The sequence below is a fragment of the Falco naumanni genome, chromosome 7 (assembly GCF_017639655.2).
Source record: "Falco naumanni isolate bFalNau1 chromosome 7, bFalNau1.pat, whole genome shotgun sequence".
NCBI classification, from domain to species: Eukaryota; Metazoa; Chordata; class Aves; order Falconiformes; family Falconidae; genus Falco; species Falco naumanni.
In genome coordinates this window covers 35,681,625-35,702,275 of record NC_054060.1, presented here as the reverse complement: position 1 = coordinate 35,702,275, position 20,651 = coordinate 35,681,625, and the positions used below count along the sequence as shown (strand labels likewise).

The 20,651-nt window shown below is 38.8% G+C and overlaps 1 protein-coding gene across 6 annotated transcripts in view; it reads left to right on the top strand.

Annotated features, from left to right (window-relative positions):
* Window positions 1–439: 439 nt before the first annotated feature.
* KLC1 (kinesin light chain 1) overlaps window positions 440–20,651 on the top strand; it is a 47,804-nt gene continuing 27,592 nt past the window's right edge. For 2 of the 6 annotated variants that reach the window (XM_040599747.1, XM_040599750.1), the window contains exon 1: window positions 17,721–17,982. In XM_040599747.1, the coding sequence (XP_040455681.1) occupies window positions 17,722–17,982 (261 nt within the window). In that variant the 5' untranslated portion in view covers window position 17,721. Of the gene's footprint in view, window positions 835–9,724; window positions 9,961–17,720; window positions 17,983–20,651 lie in introns of those variants that run through there. The other 4 variants (XM_040599748.1, XM_040599751.1, XM_040599752.1 and 1 more) reach the window with 4 other exon arrangements.

Below are 20,651 nucleotides of genomic sequence, written 5' to 3'. Positions count from 1 at the left end.
GGGAAAAGCACCTGCGGCCGTGCCGCCTCCACAGCAAAACCACCCCAGCGTCCCCGAGGGCGCCTGCGGGCAACGCCGGGTGTTGCTCCCCCCGCCCCAAGACACACGCTTCAGGCAGGCCAGGCCTCAGCAAGGTCGGCGCGGCCTCCGCCCGCCCCGGGGATGGCGGCGTGGGGCCTGGCACCTGAGCGCCCAGCAGCCTTCATCAGCATCCCTCCGCTCCCTCCCGGGCCGGCCCCGCGCCACCGCCGGCCATTCCACTCGCGCTGCCCCCTGCTCGCGCGGCCCGATCCCCTCCGCGGGGGCGGGGTGACGTCATGGGGGCGCTGGGAAAGAAGGGCGCGCGGGGGCTTGTGGGAGGAGAAGGGGGAGCCGCCATGGCGGGCGGGGTGGCGGGAGGGAGGGGAAGGCGGGGCGGGCACAGGGGCGGTGGCAGCGGCAGCCGCAGCCGGGGCGGTGGCGGTGGCTAGCTGCAGCTGTCAGCGCCCGCTCCTCCGGGGCCAGGCCGTGCGCTGACCACCGTGGCTGCCGGGCCGGGCTGGGCCGGGCCGGACCTGTCAGCGCCTCAGGGGAGGCACTGAGGGCGCCGTGGTGCTGACCCGCTCCCTCCTTCCCTCCCTTCCTTCCCTCCCTCCTTCCCTCCCTCCCTCCTTCCTTCCCTCTCTTCAGTCCTCTCTCCCCCCCCAACAAAAACCCTTTTCCTTCCTCCCTTCCGCCCGCCCATCGCTGACATCCTCCTCCGGTCGCCTCCCCCCCGCCCCCCCGCCCGGGCTGCGCGGCCCCCGCCGCCTCAGCGAGCGCTGCGCACATCGCCCGAGCCTGCAGCACCGAGCGGTGAGCCAGGGGAGCTGCCCGCGCCCGGGGCGGCCCTGCCGGGGGGCAGCTGGGGGGGGTGGTAATTTTTTTGTGTTTTTATCTGCGGCTACGCAAACAACAAAAGGCTGCGCGGGCCGCCCGGTCCTTCCGCAGCGCCGCTGACAGCCAGCGCTGAGGGGTGGGGGTTGGTGGTTTTTTTTGGGGGAGGTGGTTTTTCGGTGTTTTGTGTCAAGCTCTGTCACAGTCACCGCGGCTGCGGGAAGAAGGAACCCCCCGGAGGCGCCGGGGATCGGCCTGGCTTTGTCCCCTTTTGCTGCCCTGGCTCCCTCGGTGCTGCGGCTGGGGCCGGGCGCCGCCCTGGGAGGGACCCTGGGCCGAGCCGGGGTGCGGGAGGCGCCGCCTCGCCCCTCCTGCCCGGCCGGCTCGTCGCCCCGGGGCCAGCCGCGCTTTGTTTTGGCTTCACTGCTTGGCTTAGGGGGCTTACTCCGGGGCTGATTCGGAAATGGTGAAAGATGAGGCGAGGACCGCGCTTCCTTGGGTTTTGTAAATAGTGACCGGATTTATATATTGCAGGTCACCTACCGTGCTGTAGTTGGAGGCGATTTGTAGACTTGGGCCTTGGCCAGATCTCCAGACTTAGAAGAAAAGCATTGATTAGGGACGCATTATTCTAGTAAAATGACACGAATGCATGACTGAGTTAATTGACAACTGTATCTTTAGGGCAGAGATTAACTGGAAAGGCACTTCAAGATCTTACTCATTCTGGTTTTATGTTCCTAGTATTTTTAGGTAACAAGGTGCCCGATTTGTAGATCTGCATAGCAGTTATCTATAATCACAAGCAGGAACTTCCTGACGTTTTACTGAATTCTGTGTTCTAGGCATATTGAAGCATATTTTGATGACCAAAATAGCATCATCTAGTGCTATTGCCTGCCTTTTTGAAGGCTGCTAAATCGATGGTGGTGCTCTTTCTTTTTTTGTTTTGTTCCTGTTAGTGATTTTCATTAGTGTATGTGATTTAAACGTGAATCATAATACAGAACCAGAAAATAAAAAGGGCTAGAAAAAAGTGAAAGTTTGTTTTTATCATTTGCTTTGGACAGCAAAAATGGTGAGCAAATGTCATTTGTGATATAAAATACTTTCACAGTTACAGATTAAAATAGATGAAATGAAGACTTTTAAAATTTAATTGTTGCATTCTTGTAATTGGCAGAAGGTTTAGTAACAATTACTCTGGGAAGTAATTGTCTCTTTCACTTCCACTTTTGTGTTTGTACATCACTTAAAAAGGAAACTTATGTCCAAAGCGTGTGCTTTGGAAGCTGAAAAGGAACCTTCGAGATTTAGATGGTTTAGCATTTTAATTAAAAGAAGCCAAAAAAACCCCAACCCAAGCAAACCCCCCACCCCCCATAACAAAACTGAAAATCTCAGATTTTTTGAATGCACAATTGATTTCAAAGTCTTTTGGAAAATAGCTTTAATTGATTATGAATTCTGAAGCTTCAGCAAAACACCATAGAGGATATTATAACCCTAGGATTATAGATACAATTGAAAGTAACACATTCAGCATTTTATGGCAGCAGAGAGAAAGCTGATCCATCTGGTGATTCTGAGCAGAAGACCTTGTATTTTGTAAGGTCTTGCACAATTATTTTTGTAAACACATTAAGAGGACCTTTTTGTGAAATTCCAATAGATATGGAGTACTCTAGTGGTTCCGTTTAGATAAGGACTTTCTGTAATGCAGAACCAAGGTTAAATGCAGGGAATTTAAATTGTCGGTTCCTGAAACTTGCACAACAATGCAGTATCACTTCTGCATCATGTTGCAGTTAAAGTTTGGCAACCTTATGTTTCTGAAGGATGATGATGGAACTGATTAATTCCTGTAATCAGAAATTCTAACAGCAATTAAAGCTTAGGTTCCCTTAGCTTTCTAATAAAAGAAAACATGCTATCATATATAATAAAGAGAATAAAATTACCTTCCAAACGTCTCGTGAAATAGCCTCATTTACTGTTTGTCAAATTACTATGATATGCTAACAGTGCCTTATTAATGGAAATTGATTTTTGAAAAGGTCTGTGTTTGACAGAAGAGAAATTGCATACACAGTTGTTAATTAAATTTGCAGGAGTCCAGAATACAATGTTCTGAATGGTTTTGACATACAAGAATCAAAATAATACTGTGTAGATGCTTAAGGTGTATATGAACAAATGCTGTTTCCTCTGTTTATGAAGAGCTTGCTATGATGATGTCAGAAAACCCTCACATGTGTGCTCTTATACAGTATATATCTCTCTCTGTATAGCTATGTATGTGTATCTACTTCTCTATACACACGTATCTACATATGTCTCCATCAGGAGTTCAGGGAAATATTACAGCCTCATAGTCAGTTCTGAGTCCATTTAATGCAGCTTCTGTTTCTCTTGAGACATGGGCTTATATAGTTGCTCTTTCACCTCTTCCTCTGGTTTTCCTGGCAGATGTGTAATTGGATTTATTCTGGGATTAATAGCATCTCCTCAGATGCATAGGTCATGATTATTTTGAAACTTAATTCAGTGTACAAATACTTGTTAAAGTAATGTTTTTATAGGACGAGCGGGGGACGGACGGACGAGTACAAGGAAATTAAAGTCAATTCATAAATAAGCAAAATACACTTCTGTATTTAATGTTGAAGTGCATAGTAGCAGATAGTGATGGGGACGAGCATGCTAAGTCTATTTAAATAAACATTTATTGTAGTCTGTCCAGGGTGGTGTTCAGTATGATACAACTATAGTAGAAATGGACCAGTTCCATCATCATTGCAATAAAGTGGCTAGTCACAGGCTTTTCTCTTAATTCAGCCTGTATAATACTTTGTGTTTCCAAAGTATTTTTAAATTGTTTTATAAGACCATAGCATTTACCTTGACCAAAGTTTAGAAAACCACGTTAGTATTAACTCTCAATTTTCCTTAAAACAAAAGCATGACACATGGAATGTCTAATACTTTGTGGTAATCAAGTACCAGTCAAAGACAGATTGTGCATTCAAAAAATAAATTTTTTTACTTCAAACTAGAACTGATTATAATAGTTACATCCTGAGTCACAGTTGGCTTTGGGCATTTTTGAGGTATTAAGGCTTTCCCAGTAATTTCTTTAGTGAAATGTTTTCCCTTTTGAAAGCAGGCTGTTGAAATAAGTGTGGTTCCTTTGAAAAATTAATTAATCAATAAATGCCTGACCAGAAAAAGGTGCACTTAATGCTGGCTTAGATTTGCTGAGATGCTTTTTTTGCCTTCATCTTATGGATTTAAATTGGGCACTTTGTTAGAGGGTCAGAGCCAGAATTACAGATGCTTTCAGTGATGGAGGAATTACTTCCATAGGGTTTTGTGTGAGGTGCTTTGCAGGTGTCAGACGTAAGATGACACTGTACATGGTGGGTTTTGTGCCAGATAATTAATATATTTAAGGACAGGCCATAGTGAATAGGCAGGCATGAGGACTGAGGATGTATACTTCCAGTGCCCATAATATATTTGGGAATGTGAACAAAGGAGTTGATCTCAGAGGGTGAACACTAACGCAGAGTTAACACTGGATATGCTAATTTCTTACAATGTATAAAGAAAATTAATCTCTGATGGTTGGCAGTTTCTTCAGATTCAGTCAGCAAAGAAAACAGATGCCAGTAATAGTATCTGTGTGTTGATTTAATCACTGCTTGTTTCTTTGAATCCAGCTTATCTCCCATGGACTCTGCTACTTAGGTCTTTTTAGTGCAATCAGAAACAATCTTTACTCTAGAAGCTGTGTTTTGACATGTACGTAGAATTAAATTGAATTTGTTTTGTCAAATAATTATTGTTGGTTATCTTTCTTGCTTAAAATTAGGAAGCATGGAATCATATCATCTTCTATTCCAAATTTTTGCATACTTAGATGTAGTATTTTTTACATGGTTTCTCAGTATCTTAGTCTTGCTTGCAGGTAAAAGCAGCAAAATATCTTGCAGGTAAGCTTAAAAGTGAGCAGTTTCCTATTTTGGTTCTTTTGTAAATATCTGCCATAAACCCCATTCATCGTATTAAGGTTGTGTTTTTCTGGGATTATGTTAGAACTGTAGCTGACTATTAAATTTTAAAGTGGATAGAGCAAGGGATGTAACCAGTCTAGTCGGTAGTACTGGCTTCCTTACATACCAGTAGGGTTGAGGAGGTGGCTAATTACAGTCATCTTACTATGTTATGTACACCAGCAAACCATTTACAAAGTTGATGTTGTGCTAATTAACATTCAGAAGGTCAAGAAATGTCTGGCATAAAGTTGAAATTTTTGGTACTACTTAAAAAAAAGTGTATATAAAAATCAGTCTTTTTAAAGGACAGCACTTTTTTGGGAATTATCAGATAATGCTATATCTTAATTCTTAGTAATTTGCAATTCATACAAACACTGATGTTATATTCATAAACTTTCTTAAATTCTGTGCTGCTACCCCTTTTGGCAGCGTGTTACTACTAATATTTTATAGTGTTCTAATATTGTGCTTTGTCAGGAGATGGCACAAGTAGTTAAACATTAACACAAAATTAAGATTACTTGCAATGTGCTATTAGTTGTGTGTGTGTGCTGTTCCACAAACTTTTTAAGAGGTTGCGGTAACTGCATTCCTGCAATATATCTTGAGTTTGCTCCTTCCAGCTGATGGCAGTTGAATGATTTGAAAAGCATGTTTTACAGATTACAGACTAGCAGGGGAGGAGGGAAGGTTCTGTGTTGGGGGGAAGTTCTGCTTTTTTTGGTTTTTTTTGCTTCCCCACCCCCCAAATAAAATATTGTGTTTAAGACTGAGTGCTTTTATGGGTGTTCCTTTATGAAACAATGTCATGTTGAATAGTGTAGGAAAGTCACAGCTGTATCTTTCTCTTCCAGTTTGAGCAGCTTCCATTTCAGAGACTGCTGTTACACCTTCATCCCTCTTGTCTTTGCCTGGAGTGGATTTTACTACACCCTCACCTTTAACATTTCATTTATTCACATACTTAAACTGGATGTTCCTCCCTGCCTCTTCCCCCCACCACTCCCACCCCCCAACCCCCCCATATTGAGGGGGAGTTTAGAGGGAGAAAGGTTGATTAAAAAAAGTGGGATATCTACCCCCACCCCTGCCTCAGTGTAGAGGGTGGCTGCAGTTAATCGGATCAGTGCAGCTAGTGGGATGGTAATCAGTGAGGATATAGGGGAGGTTGCAGATTTGAGATAGGAGGAGGACAACAACCTCCTAAAATGTTTCTGCTGACATTTCTGCTGACAGAATAGATGATCAATCTCTAAGGCTATAATTGAACTTTTCTTCAGCCTCAGTGCTGGTTTATGTAGTTTCACACTCCTGCTGCTTGTTCCGTGTCCTCATTCTGTCAGCACAGCTCTCTGCATGACAGCCGGGGGAAATAGGTGTATTTTGGCTGTGTTTGTGTCCTGGACCTTTTCCTTTTCTGTCCCCTCACCTCTGACTGAAAAACAATCCAGTAAAAGGAGCGTATCTTTGGTATGATTTATTATGGACAGGAGTGCTTGTGCTGGAGTGGTGGAGGATGCGAATGAAGTGTATGGCTGGAGGTGCGTTACCAGGTTATTATTTCTAACTATACATAGCCTTGGTGAGTGAATGCTCGTGGTCTTGGTTTAGAGGAAGCCAGACTAGGTGAGTCAGTGGCCGTGTCTGTCTTTAAATTCCTCTGTACATAGAAGGCAGTAATGTGTGAAGATATAAGAATGCACAATTGTTTATATTCACCATTTCCCTGGATGTAACCCGCTTGCATTCAGTACAATGAATATTACTGTATTGAAATACAGAGGGGTGCAGGGGTCATGATGATCTTTGGCAGTATGCTAGCACACACGATAGTAACCTAGAGGTCTTAGTAGAGGTATGAATGAATGAGTCCTTGGGAAGGTAACGATCATTTTGAGAAGTGACCACTATGCCTGCTGTAAGGCAGAATGGATGTTAACAGAGAGGATGTTGTAAAACCACTCTGTAGGATTCTGAACAGAGTGCTGGTGCTTGGTGGGCATTCCTGAGGGCTTAAGAAACTGTGCAGAGATGACGGCTAATGTTTTGGTATGGTACTGATAGGTGTCTTAGCCAGATGTCCTCACTTTTCAAGGACTTGTTATCCATCCTATACTTTTTGGAAAGACAAGAGGCACCACAGGGTGACTTTGACTGTGTCCCAGTAATTTGCTGTTACTTAATTGCATCTCTTTTCCCTAGTTCAGAAAAGAGATAAAGGCAGATAAATGATTCAGTTACTCCGCTATTAAGTCTTTGTCATACAGCTAGTATCCATTTGTTTCTCACAGTACTTTAAAGCTAAAATATGCTGCATGTTGATTTTAGAGCACACTTAAAATATTACTGATAGAATATATGAACTTAGTAAAAATTTCTAGGTTTGGAGTTCATGCAGAATGCAAATAGAGAGCAAAGATGCACAGTATATTTTTTGACAGCTAGTCAGTGGCATTTGAATTACAGTGCCTGCTTGTAGTTTGTGAGTTTGTGTGGCCATTGAATCTTGATCCCCCACCCAGTTGTTCTGTTAACAAATGGTCTGGAAATATACTTGCTGACTCTCTCTCTCTTTTTTTTTTTTTTTTTTTTTTTTTTTTTTTTTTTTTTTTTTTTTTTACCCTCTTTCCTTCTCCCCTCCCCCCCAGCCTTCTTTCCGTTTTTTTCTCTTGGCCTGTAGTCTGGCTGCACACAGAGCAATACTTGCAAGTGTGTGGTATGTTGCTTTTGATGGCATGGTTGTGCATGTCATGTTATGTTCTACCAGGCTCAGTAGGGGGATGCTATCAAAACAGATTTATCCAAGTGAAGTGGTTTAAAAAGTAATATTAAAAACATAACTTTTTACTACTGATGTGTCTGTTTTACAGTTAATGTGTGCTCTCGTTCTGTGTCAGTCCTCCAGAAGAGTGATGTACCACAGCAGGACGGTGAGAACTGTCATGCTAGTGTTACCACAGCCAGTATTTCAGGAGTCCCAAACAAGCACCCAGTGCCCCAGCAGTAACTAAGATAAATCATGAATGTGGAAGTTCATGGAGAGAGGGCTAAAACTATTGTTTGATCCTCAGGTGTGAGTGCACAGAACATTAAGATGCCTTTGTCAAATGCTGGGATAGTACCTGCTGTACTGCTTTGTACCTCCTGGCCTAGTAGAGTTCAGAGCATCTGAGTAAGCCCTACAGATTATAGGGAACAAGGAAATTATTTCCAACATTAGAGAAAAATCAGCTCTCTGCTGTAGTAGGTAAGAAACAGTGACTGATACAAGGTTATTTTTCTAGATGATTGCATCATTTGGTGTGCTTTCTGTGAAATGAAATTTGTAAGGTGTAAAAAACTGTTAGTCTGATAATTGCCATTGAAAGTATCAATTTTGATGTAATATTTAATGGGGTAGAATTAATTCCTTGTCAATATTAAGGACAGTGCCTGAACAATTTAATTGTGCAACTCTCTTTTTCTGTAGTCATTCTGTTTCACTTTTTAATGGAAGAATAAGCAGGGGGAGGCTATTTTCCCCAAGACTTGAAGGGAGACTGCGTACAGTTTGTGCATTTTAATGTAAACTGTTAGGTAGTTTCAGAATCAGATTTAAGGACTTGTTAAACCTAAGGCTAGTGTGTGCTGAAGCAGTGCTAATGGATGTTCCTTTTATGTCTGCAGAAGAAATTGCTAGTTTTCTTGTTTTGGTTCAAATAACCCTTCTCTTCAATGTCCTCAAGCATGTAAGAGCAACATAATCTGTACTCGCAGTAGTCAGCAAAGCTTCCCACATAGATCCAATAATATGAGGCAAGCAAGATGTGGCCTTCTCTGCCCTTCCTGCATGCATTTTTTTAAATGGTTATAGATAGGCCATGAAAAGTAGATTTGGTTAAGATTATAGGTCTGATGTTAGTAAGTGGGAGCTGATGGTGTTTTTAATGTATTCTAGAAGTCTGATTTGATGGGAACATTCCTGTGCTTTTGCCTAAGTGCTATTTAGAGTTAAGATAAATAGATAACTTAAATGGATGCTTACTTTGATTAGTCAATAAAGCAGTTCTTGTCCAAAAATAACAATACAAAATGAAAGCACTAGAGTCAAGCTCAAAAAGTGTTTTGTCTACATTATTGACAGCTTAAAATTGCAAGACAAGTATCCTTGAAAACAACTTTGATGTTACTGTACCTTCCTATTCCAGTCTGAGAGACTCTCAACAGCTAGAATTAGTCTGTTAAAAATGTCTTACCGAGACTCAAGATTCACTGAAGGCATGGCTACTCAAGTTGGCAAATCCATGAAGAGCTAAGTGCCATTTCCACGAGGAAATAAATGTAGATTCTTGGAATATTGAGGGTAAAAACTGTGGAGTTTGATAATGATGATGGATTTGTAACTCAAACTGTTGACAGTATTTCTTTAAAAACACAGTCAAAATTTCCTTTCAATCCACTTAAAGCAGGTAATTTATGAAGCACATCTTCGTAACTACAAAATACTAAACTACAATACAGTTCTTTTGAATAAAATTACCCTTCGTTTTTCCTGATGTATCTTTGTTTTTTGTGGCAAGCATTCTTGGTAACTGAGGGTAAATACAATGATTTTTTAAATACTTCAACTTCTGCCTTCTGATGCATTTAAATATGTTTCATCTGTCTTTATGTAACTACTCTTAATACAGTCATGATTATTTTGTTAAAATGATCCAGTGAAGTGTGCTTTGTGGTCATAAGCACTAGGCAAATCCTGTGCAGCCCAGACTGGTATGTTGTGTCAGGGTTCTAGTGAACGGGCAAAATGCTCTGATTTCTTGGGGTCCGTTGGCTGCTTGGAAGTGTTTATTAGTGCTGACAGGAAACAAAGAAAGTGCTGGCTTTGACAGACGCTGTTTGCTGTTGACACAGCAGTAGTACAGAAGAGACAACTCCCTTGCTCCAAGGGGCAGGAGACTTTGCGATTTGCAGTCTGTCCGTCTGCAGAAATTGCATCGACATAACTAAAATGAACAGATTGGCATTAGAGCTCTTTGCCCAAGACTACCAAACAGCAGCAGAGGTTTGTATTCAGTTTTATTATTCTGGAAAAGAGCACAGTTTTGATCTTGCCACAGGTCTGAGGATATTTGCTAAGTATACTGGTTTAGATTTAGAGTAAGGAAGTATGTACGTACTACCAATCTGTAATAATGATAGTAACCTCAATTAACAAAGATTTAATAAACAGATATCTTCTTGAAAGTACAGCTTTTAGTGTAGTTCCTTTAAAATCTTGACTGGGTCTACTAAACTGCCTTAGACACACGCCTGTCAGATTTCTTTTGCACTTGCTTCAGCTTTGACAAAGAGTAATCTTTGATGTGTTAACAAATGCATAGAAGGATCTTATTTCCATCCAGCTTCATTTGAAACCCAAGATGCTAGAAGAGCTTGGGAATGTATACAGAGAATAAATTTTTCTCTTAACATGCTTATGATACGTGCAGACTGATTGTAGGATCTAAACAGATGCCACTTTTCAGAGGAGGAATAATCCACAGTGATCTTAGCATATGTTGCTATTCTGTGTTTTAATCACTATCTGTTCTTAGGACTTCAGAAAGGTAGAATGTAGTGGGTGAAGTATGCCAGAAAGAGGATAATTTCCCTTGATTCCTTTTACATAAATAATGGGAGCAGGCATAATAATGTGTCTGGGGGGTAGCCATATCATCTGAGGGTCTCTGTGTCTACTGCACTATGTGAGCAGGAAGAGGAAGGTGGAATTTGGCCGTGGTCTGCAGCAGCATTATGGAATTCCAGATATGATTGAATCAAAAAGAGATTTGTTAGATTGGCAGGTCATCTGGATTGTCTGCAGTTAAAAGGATACAGATTTGACTGTATCATGATAACTGAAATGCTAGCTGGTAGCTAGTGTTTATTCAGTCAAGTACTGTCAAGGGATTGACACCATAATAGCCTTTTATTTAAGAGGAAAAATAATCTGTATAGTTACAGGATGTTTTTAAGCCACTGAATACTTCTATACTGTAGAGTTTTTTTACTGAATTGACTGTTTCATCAGGAAGTCATAATTTTAATGAAAATAGTTCACTTGCTACAAAAGAAGGAGGGTTGAAAATACTCTTAACACTTGTCAGTTATCCTTGAAATGTGCAAAACTTTCTGTTTCACAGTAGTGTTAAGATTGTTCCTTAGAAGCATGCAGATATGATTGCTGAGAAACAGTATGCGCTTCATTAGTGGTTATGCTGTGTGCTATAGAAATCTAAATAAAGGACCCCACAGCAGTGCATATCTTCATAGCCTGTGCTTTCTCAGCAGTGCAGATCTTAGCTTGTGCTTTCTCAAAGCGAATTGTTAGCCTCACCCTTGCTACAGGTTTTATAGGGGTTATTTTTGCTGTGATATCTTTTATTAGCAAACAATAGTTTGTTAGCCCGCTTTTCTCCTTAATTTTTTAATTTTCCAAAGAATCTAAAGCTTTCCCCTGAAAGGTGTGCTTTTTTTTTTTTTTAATAGCAGGCCGTGACATTAAAAGATTCCAACATTTATCAAGGCAAATGTACAGTGGCTGTGTTCTTCAGCTAAACAAGTACATAATCCTCTTCACTTAAACATAATTTAATGCAGTGGGTGGGGTTACTGATAGCCACTGGAGTTTTCTGGAGTCTGATGCAGTTGTTTTCAGAGGTGGATGCTGTTGTAATGTCAGGGTAGAACACGTGGTTGTGCAGCCTCTTCCCACTGATGCTGTGCGGAGAGTAGGCTGCACCTACTCTCAACAGAAAAGCAACAGCCACGTTAGTCCAGTGGAAATCTCTGCCAGTATTCAAGTTTTTTGGTATTTAGACATTTTAGTCAAGCTGTTCTACGCTTGTTGTGCATTTCTTCAGAAATTAGTGCATTTACCTTTATAAATGCTAAACTTCTACAGCTTCCAGTATGTGCTGCTAATTGTCCTCACTGAGTTATTTTTATGGTAGATTGTGTCCATGGGCACTGAATTGTAAAGAGTCTTTCTGACATCACGTATTTGGAAACCTGAGGCAGTACAGAAGTGCAGCCGTATTCTGTTTATAGAACTGGGTCAGCGAGCGTACCTTAAGTCTGACCTCCAGCAGGACACTGTTTGCAGGTGGAGTCCAAGATTTTTTATTCCGTAGAGGCTCGTATGTGGATTCAAATATAGATTGATGAAAAGAGTGATAGATAGCATTGGCAGTTCAGCTATAGTCCTGAATATGTCAAGAAGGAAAAGCTACTCTGTTTCTTTTGTGGAGCTAGACGTACTCAGTGGAATGAAATTCCTGAGTGTAAGGGATCCTTTTAATTACTTAAAAGGAGAGCAAGTCAAACAAAAAGAGAAAGATTATAAATTGTCATATGTATGGCAATATGAATTGTGATAGCAGAAATAGCCTCACAGAGAAAGAGAAATTAACATTTTAGATTTTAAAAAACATGTAAGTAACCATTGTTCTTTCAGGTTTGGAGACTTCTGACTGTAAACCGTAACAGCAATACATTCAGACTGGAGTGTTTCTTGTGTGAGTCCGTTTACAAATACCTAAGTATATGAAAGACATCAGTGGGTGATTCATCCTTGCCATTTCTGACTAGTGTGTCGCCGAGCTGCCTTGTTAGGAAGGGGTGCGGTTAAGGCAGTGTCTGACATACTACTGGTGTCCCTCGCAGACAGTTTTTCATCTTTTGCCTTTGTTGGTGGTTTTCTTTTTGTGCTTGGATGGCCTGTGACTTGTATGGATTGTTTGAGAAGGTAGTTTTCCACATCACGAAGATTAGCAGTTAAAGCTGCTCGTAGTATTTCAAGATGGTGTGTTCCGTGTGTAATGAGATGTGTTCTTGGTCTGAGCCCGGAATTAATGACTTGTAATTTGCAGCTAATACAAAATGAAACGGGTGCATGCCAGATGTAGGATGCTGAGCCTTGCCATTTCGTTAAGGAGGAGCTAAGAGTGAAATTAGGGTTAAAAGGTCTGAATAGATTGATTATTGTTACAAAACAGTGAACTGATAGGTACATATTGGAGATACAAACCTCTCAAATGAGTACATGCTATATCTTTGTGGAATTGGTATTGTACTTGTAGATGACAGGGCCCGTAGGTACGGCTTGGGCCAGTCTTGTAGTAGCTTTTATGTTAGGAAGATGATTTACTCTTTCTTGCATGCAGACACGTTATTCTGCAATTTTCAGCTATCCTACCTGCTAACTAATATTCAGAGGAAAGAGTTTAGGAAGAATTTGGCTTGTCACAGCAGTTTACGGACTTTGGGATTTATTTTTGTAACTTTTATTTTATTGTATTACAGATTGTATTTTAAAACTATAATGATCAGACACTAGAGATGCTAAAAGATTATCTTCCAAGGTTTTAGTACTTGAAAGCTGACAAGTAATGAAAACATCAATACTGAGAAAGGGAATTCTTAGAGGTACATAGCAAGAAAATAAAAATAAAAACTAGAACCATTTTATTTTTTTGTTTTTATATTTGTGTTTAGGACCTGGGCTAATCTTTAGTAAAGAGGAAAAAAAAATATCTTCTGGGTTTCTTAGAAAAATGTTCTTTCTTTATTAGTGTTCCTATGCAAAGGATTCATACGGTTTTGTGTTCTGGTTGAAGAATTCTTTGAGGTGATCTGCAGGGAAATGACACTTTTTTTTTTTTTTTAAGCAGCTGAGTAGGAAAAGCTATTTATGTTTGAGAGATCCTTAAATATATGAGTTGAGGATCTTAAGTAGCTAGCTGTGATGTGTGTTATGCCCATATGAGAATTTATGCACAAACTGTGCTTGTCAGCATTACTAGTGCAATTGGTTTGAAAGTTTTATGAATAACAAAATACCTAAAGATACAGCCACTTAAGTTGTTTGTATATGAGATTATACCAGAGGTTACTTGACTTGGCTTTGTGTTCCTTATGCTTTCTTTAGTTCAGATTCCTGCTATTCCCAATCCATTTCTTTGATTGGAGTGCATGTTACAAAATTCTGCAAAACTCTCTTTAGCTGTTGTCATTGTAGGGCTTTTTTATGTTGATCTGTCCAAGTTCATTAATTTTTTTTTATGTTTGAAGAAAATTGCTTGATTTTTTTTTATTTTTTTTTTTAGTGTTGGAAAGTACTTTAGCATAGTCTGTGTTGTGGTAAGTAAACCAGGAAGGTAAATACTCAAGATCTACACAGGCACATATTTAATACGATATGTAAATTGCTTAAGCCAGATGGCTAGTCTGTAACTCTGGCTGCATTGCATTTTGGTTTTTTTTTCTTCTCATCCAGAATTCTGTTTTCCAACTAAGCCTTTGTACATTTAATTTTTTTTGTTTGTTTTCAATTGTACACTGAATTAAAAATTAATATTTGAGTCTAGAATTCCTGCTCTATAACAGGTAAAATTTGAAGTGCAGTGGAGGCTTAAGAAGCCTTTGACTATGCCCCTTTTTTTTTTTTCTGTGGGGAAAAGATAGAGGAAGAAAGAATTAACTTTTTTGAAAAGCTACAATAGAAAGGCACGGTAGGTTTTGTCTCTTTTCCTCTGTATACATGCATGCCTACTTCCTGCATACAAATTTAACTTTTTTGCTTCCTGTATGGGATTTGCTGCCTCAGGGTATGGAAAACTAGTTGTATGATTATGTATTCAAATATGGTCTTGTTTGATGAGTAGGTAATACCCTTTTGTAAAAACATTTGTAAAAAAAAGATGGAAACAGCACCACACCTCCATACTACTCTTAAAAAGACATTAGACATTTATTTATTAATCTTACTCCTTCAAAGAATCAGATCTGATAACAAACACGTAATTTATCATGCTGTCCTCCCACTTTCTAAATTATTCTCCCAAGCACAACCTATAAAACTCCAAACAACATTGTCCAATTTTTTTGTAGCATTTTTCACAGAGATCATTTAAACAGACAAAACCTATGCAGAAACATTCATTCCTTTCCTGTTGGTGGGAGAGATTAGGATGCTAAACAATTTTCACAGGAGGAGACTTGAGAATCCCTCTCCCAGGCTGCGTGGACCTTCGGATCAGTCTGTCTTGTAACCTTTTCACTGGACACCAGCTCTGGTACAGTTGCTTGTACTGGTAGCTCTGAGGCAGTGAAAGCTTACGGCTACTTTTGGTTTAGAATGAGGTGGCTAAAAATCTGGCCCACCAGATTGAGACAAGAAGTGTGTATTTGTAAAGCAGGTTTACTGCTCTGGTGGGGTTTAAGTATATTTTTGCCCCATTGGGTTTAAACCCGCTTTTCCTTTCTTCCAGAGCTTCTGTGCCAGCTTTCCCTTCCTTAAGTGCACGCTTAGTGTGTTCAACCAGAGCTATGTGCCTGATTCTGTCTATGATCTGACAACCATTTTTCCTTAAAGTAATAAATCAGTGTCAGTATCACACCGTAGATGTAACTGTGCACACAGATGTGTCTTTTGGCTGGATTTCATGTTGGATAGGTACTTTCCAGGCTCCTTTATTCTTTTTGCATGAGAGCTTGACCATTGCAATGCCTAATGTAGATTTTAGTAGTTACTTTCTTGGTTTTGTGTATTATTTTTGTAACAGTGAATGGCTGCTAATTTATCTGTATTCACCTAGAATTCATTTAATTTCTACTAAATAAGGGGTTAAAATGTGCCGTTTTTTTTAAACTGCATCTATACATGTGCTACATACATACATGCACACACCTGCCTTCAATCTTCGGTGTAGAATGACAATAAAAGACTAAAGCACACAGAAGGAATTGATACTACTGTTCATGTAAGACAGACAAATGATCATGTACTTAACCTAGAATGTTGTAGAAAAACTCTAGGTATTTAAAAATCATATTTCTCAGAACTTCTCTAATACAAAATGGAAGTCCCTATTCATTAGATGTCTTCTGCTGGTTTTATTTCCTTATGATCAAAGGTTCAGTTCTTTGCATTCAGGATGGAAATTGCTAGTTGAAGGCATGAAAGCATGCTGACGGTAATTAGGGTTGAGTTGTATGCTGAATTTAGCATAATCCGTAACAATTTCTTATATGACTGTACGTGTTATAAGCATTTATTTACAAATTTGACTCACACAGTTTTAGAGAGTATGTGCTTTAAAAATGTTATTTTAAAATTGTGGGTAATAGTTCTCAGGTCATAAATGGGAAATATGTAAATATCATTCTGCTCATCAGGTTTTGGTGAGTTGATTTCTTATGCCATTATAGGTTAGATATTTTATACAGATGCATATGCTCTGTGTTACATGTATTTGTGAATATAAAGTTCTTGTATTAAACCGTGGTAAAGGCAAATCCACTGTTTCCCCAAATTATCTGTGTTTTCAGACAATAGATTATTAAAAAATAAACCAATATAGTGTACAGCACTTCTGTGACAAATAGGTATGCCTTTTAGGTGATGTGTTGCAGGAGATCATAAAAGAGAGGGTAATTTGAGTGTATATAAACAGAAAGTGCAACTTTTTTTTTTTAATGTAATACAAAAGTGTAAGAGCATTCTTTGGCTCTTCTCATGAAGTGTTGCATATATGCATGTTCCTTATAGCACTCTTACTCAAGATGTAAGTGATGGTAATTTTTTTTTGCTTTCTTCTAAAACTAGACTTGTTTCTGTACAAAGTTTTAATACAGTTTAGCTAATTCATTTTAAATGTTAATCAGACCTTTCCCCAAGTCGCTTCATATAGATGTGCTAATTTATTGCTTTTGAGAAACCTTTCCTACTTTATTCTAATTTATGTACTTCCTGGTTTGCTCAAAGATATAAATCTTTTAAATATAAAGGAGCAATTCCTCAATTATTTTTGCTATAGAACATTTTTCTGGTGAAGTTTAAAAAGGGTCAAGTGATTTCTGTGTCTTCTATTTGTATTTTTTACATTGTTATACTTGTTTGTCAGTTCAGTTATAGCATGTGTGATAGTACAGATACCTGAATTGCTAAATTCTTGTTGATCTTCATTTGCGTTTGGTAAAGGTGTTTAGAAACATTCTGAAATTTGCTAGCCTTAATGTAGTGCGTGAGGTATGGACAAAATAGCACAGTAGAGTGTTTCTTGCAAGAATTGTGCTATACAAGCCATTTTTCCCAGCATGAGACAGCTGTTGCAACTTCTTCAGAACAGCTGCATCTAGGCCTGTAGGCAATTGAATGTCTATATGTAACTGTAGAGTTACAATAACGAATGTAATGTAATCTTAGGGGGTAGTTGTTATTTTCAAAATACGTAGTGATAATAGCTTTTCTAGCCCTTGGAAAAGGATGAAGGTGGTGTTCCCTTCTTACTGGAAAAGGGTAATTTTTCTTATGATGGACGCTTTTAAAGTGTTGGATGGTATTTCTTCAAATTCTTCATCTCTGTTTTGTGGATATTTATGAAGATAGGTGTATATCAGTGGCATCTACACGTAGCTGTATTTATTCCAGTATGTCTTTTTACACCAGCTACTTTGCTTTTGCACAAACTAGAATCTTGGAGATGCAGCCCTGTTCTTCGGTGTTTATCAGAAATTCTTCTGCTGTGTTGTAGTATATATTTTTTTTTCTGTTCCTGTTTGGCTTATGAATTATTGTTAATACTAAATCTGGAAATAGAAACTGGAAAATTTGAAACACTGTTGAAACCCAGGACTTAAAACACTGTAAATTTTTTGCAAAAATACAATTACATTCTGAAAATACATTTCAGATTCATATGTTGTAATGACTTCTTAAAGGAAAACTTGAGCTTATTTTATTTTTACTTTTGGATTAACTAGTGTACTCTTCCATTTCAGAATGTATGAAAACATGTCCACAATGGTGTATTTAAAGGAAGAGAAGTTGGAGAAGCTTACTCAAGATGAAATCATTGCCAAAACTAAGCAAGTGATTAATGGACTAGAGGCACTGAAGAATGAACACAATTCAATTTTACAGAGCTTACTTGAAACACTGAAATGTTTGAAGAAAGATGATGAGACTAATCTGGTTGAAGAAAAATCAAACATGATTCGAAAGTCACTGGAAATGCTGGAGCTTGGCCTTAGTGAAGCACAGGTAAAATTGCAGTAGAAATAAAGCGTTTCAGACTCTGAGGTCTTCCATTTACCTTACTAAATATTAGAAATGTGCTGGGACATTTATGTTGCTATTGTATATTAAGGAAAAAGACTGCTGTGACTAAGAGGTAGATACTGTCTTGCTGTGTTGCAGAACTAATTACACATTCAGTGTTAAAGCACTGAAGCTCATAACTGAGCTCCTCGCTGCTTCAGTGAGACAGTTGCTATTTTGTATTTAGCCTTTTCCATGGCATTAGGTAGGCAGTGTTTGAGCAGCTCAAGATCTGAGCGTTTGCATTTTAACTCTAAATTATTGCATGGGGAGGTCTCACACACAGACAAATAATTTGCCCCAACCTTTGAGCTGTGCCTAACCTTAAATTCATGTTTATATTCCATTATGAGATTCTTTATAGTAGCTCATGATGCTTCTGGAGATTGAGCATCTCTACTGTTTACTGAACGTTTTACTAAATCAAAGTTGAATCTAAAAGCATTTTAGAGCTTATGAATTGAGTACAGAATCTGAACAACTTTCACGGTTGTGTTAAAGAAAGGACTCTGAGCTGATTTCTGTGAACTATCTTAGTTGATGAAGATACTGTCTGCAGAAGTAGAGTGTTAAGATGCATTTAGTCAGGATGTCAGGATTATATTTACAGTCCAACTTTAGGGTATTTTGTACTAGGTCAAGAACCTGAAACAATGTGATGTGACACAGTTGTTAAGTGTAAAATGGCAGAGTGTTTGCAAATGAGTTGAAAACGCCAGTGAGTTAGCTTTACATTAGTAGGCTTTATATTGATGCATAACTGTGATCAGTCATCTTATCTGGATCGAGCTATTATTGTTTGGTGATCTGGAAGTTGTGTTGTGTGCATTGGTTCATGGTGAGCTGAGGCCTGAGAGAATGATGAACAAATACAGGTTACCAGACATGGGAATGTAGAAGCCCTGGACACTGTGGTACAGACTGTCAGGCCTTAGTATATTATATGAATTTCAGTTCCTTGTATTGGAAGAAAATACCAGAAGATATATGGGATGCAATTGCAATAGTTGAGTTACTTTTTATGGGTGCTTGAAGAAGAGTGAATGAGTAACTTCTCTCTCAGAACTTTGAGATGGTATTGGCACTCTGAAAAGCTAGTTCTTTTTCTTCACTCTTACCTGATTCATCAGCCGCAGTTGTGGATGTTAGTGCCTTGTTTGCCCCACATGGTGTTTTGTGAACGGTGGCACTGAGGAGCCAAGAAATTTGCAACTGCTGCTTTTGTTAGGAAAGCAATTATGCTTCAAACTATTACTCTCAGACATGATAAGCCTAGTTTTCCTGCACATTTTGGGTTGCAACAATGTAATTTTTTTTTATTTGCAGTATTTAAATTAAGATATGGAAATATTTTATGGATGTTTTTGTGACGTGAATGTAGGTCTGATGACATAAGTGTTATTTCCATGAAAATGAAACTGACTTTGCTGAAGGAACTAATCAAACTTTTATTTCAGTTAATTCTTGAGAGTAAGATTACAAAGGGATTTAGTTTGCCATTGTTGCTTGTACAGTGTTGTTTGAATACTGACCCTATTATCACTGATTTCTTTTGTGTGTACTTTCTTATGTTACAAATGCCACTGTTTGACTAGTCCAAGTAATTTACATTATTAACAATTTTGAATATGTAAATAGGTAGATGCTGAAGTACGGAGATTTGGACTGGTATTAGGAAATTATACCTGGAGGTTTTCATGCCTTTATAGGAAAAAGTGGTTTCTAAAGGCTTGATGTATTTTTTGAAAGCTGAAATTTCAGTTAAGGACACTAGTTTAACATGAAATACTTAGTTTAAAAACACTTCAAGGTAACTTTGTTTTAAAGAAACATGAAATTGAGGTGGTAAAATGCTAATAACTTGAGGATATTGAACTCATCTAAAAGATTTGTATTATCACCAGTGGCCCATTCTTACAAGGTGTGCTTCCTGTAAAGGGACTGCTGTCAGCCGTTCTACGTGTACCAGTGGGAGGTTGTATAAACAGAGAAGGGAGAATATCTTCTGTATGTACTGTTCGGCTTTCACTTAACAAGCTCCTTTTTCATTTAACTTTGTTTAGCAAAAAACCCAATCCAAGTAGGCTGCTTTTATGGCTGTTCTACTTTTTGTCTGTAACGTGACTGTTCAAATACAGTGAATGTCTACACACTCAAGCTTATGATATGTATATATAAAGTGCTTACATAAACTGTGTGTTCAGTTGCATATTTAGATCTCAGCAGTATAATTGTCCCTTTGAAGTATTATCATTATGCTGAGGTGTTCATCCTTATGAACTGTAAGCATGTATATGAATCCTTTTTTGTCTGAAAGCTGCTAAATTAGAGCTCTGTGTTCTTCAGTTATTTTTGTGTTCCTTCAAGTTAAAAGTATCACTGCTCCATTTCATGGAGTGGAACAAAGATTTCAGTTTCAGTAATCTAGTTCAAAATTTTCATATATTTTAAGATTATATGTAATCTTCAGGGAATTCTAAAACAATTTGATTTCTGATAGCATCATGGAAAACAACCATTAGTAAAGAATTCCTCTAGGTTAATTCTGGCTGAACAAATGGTAAAAAATGTTAGAGGAAAAGTGAGAACCAGTTGTATAAAAAACAGAAGTG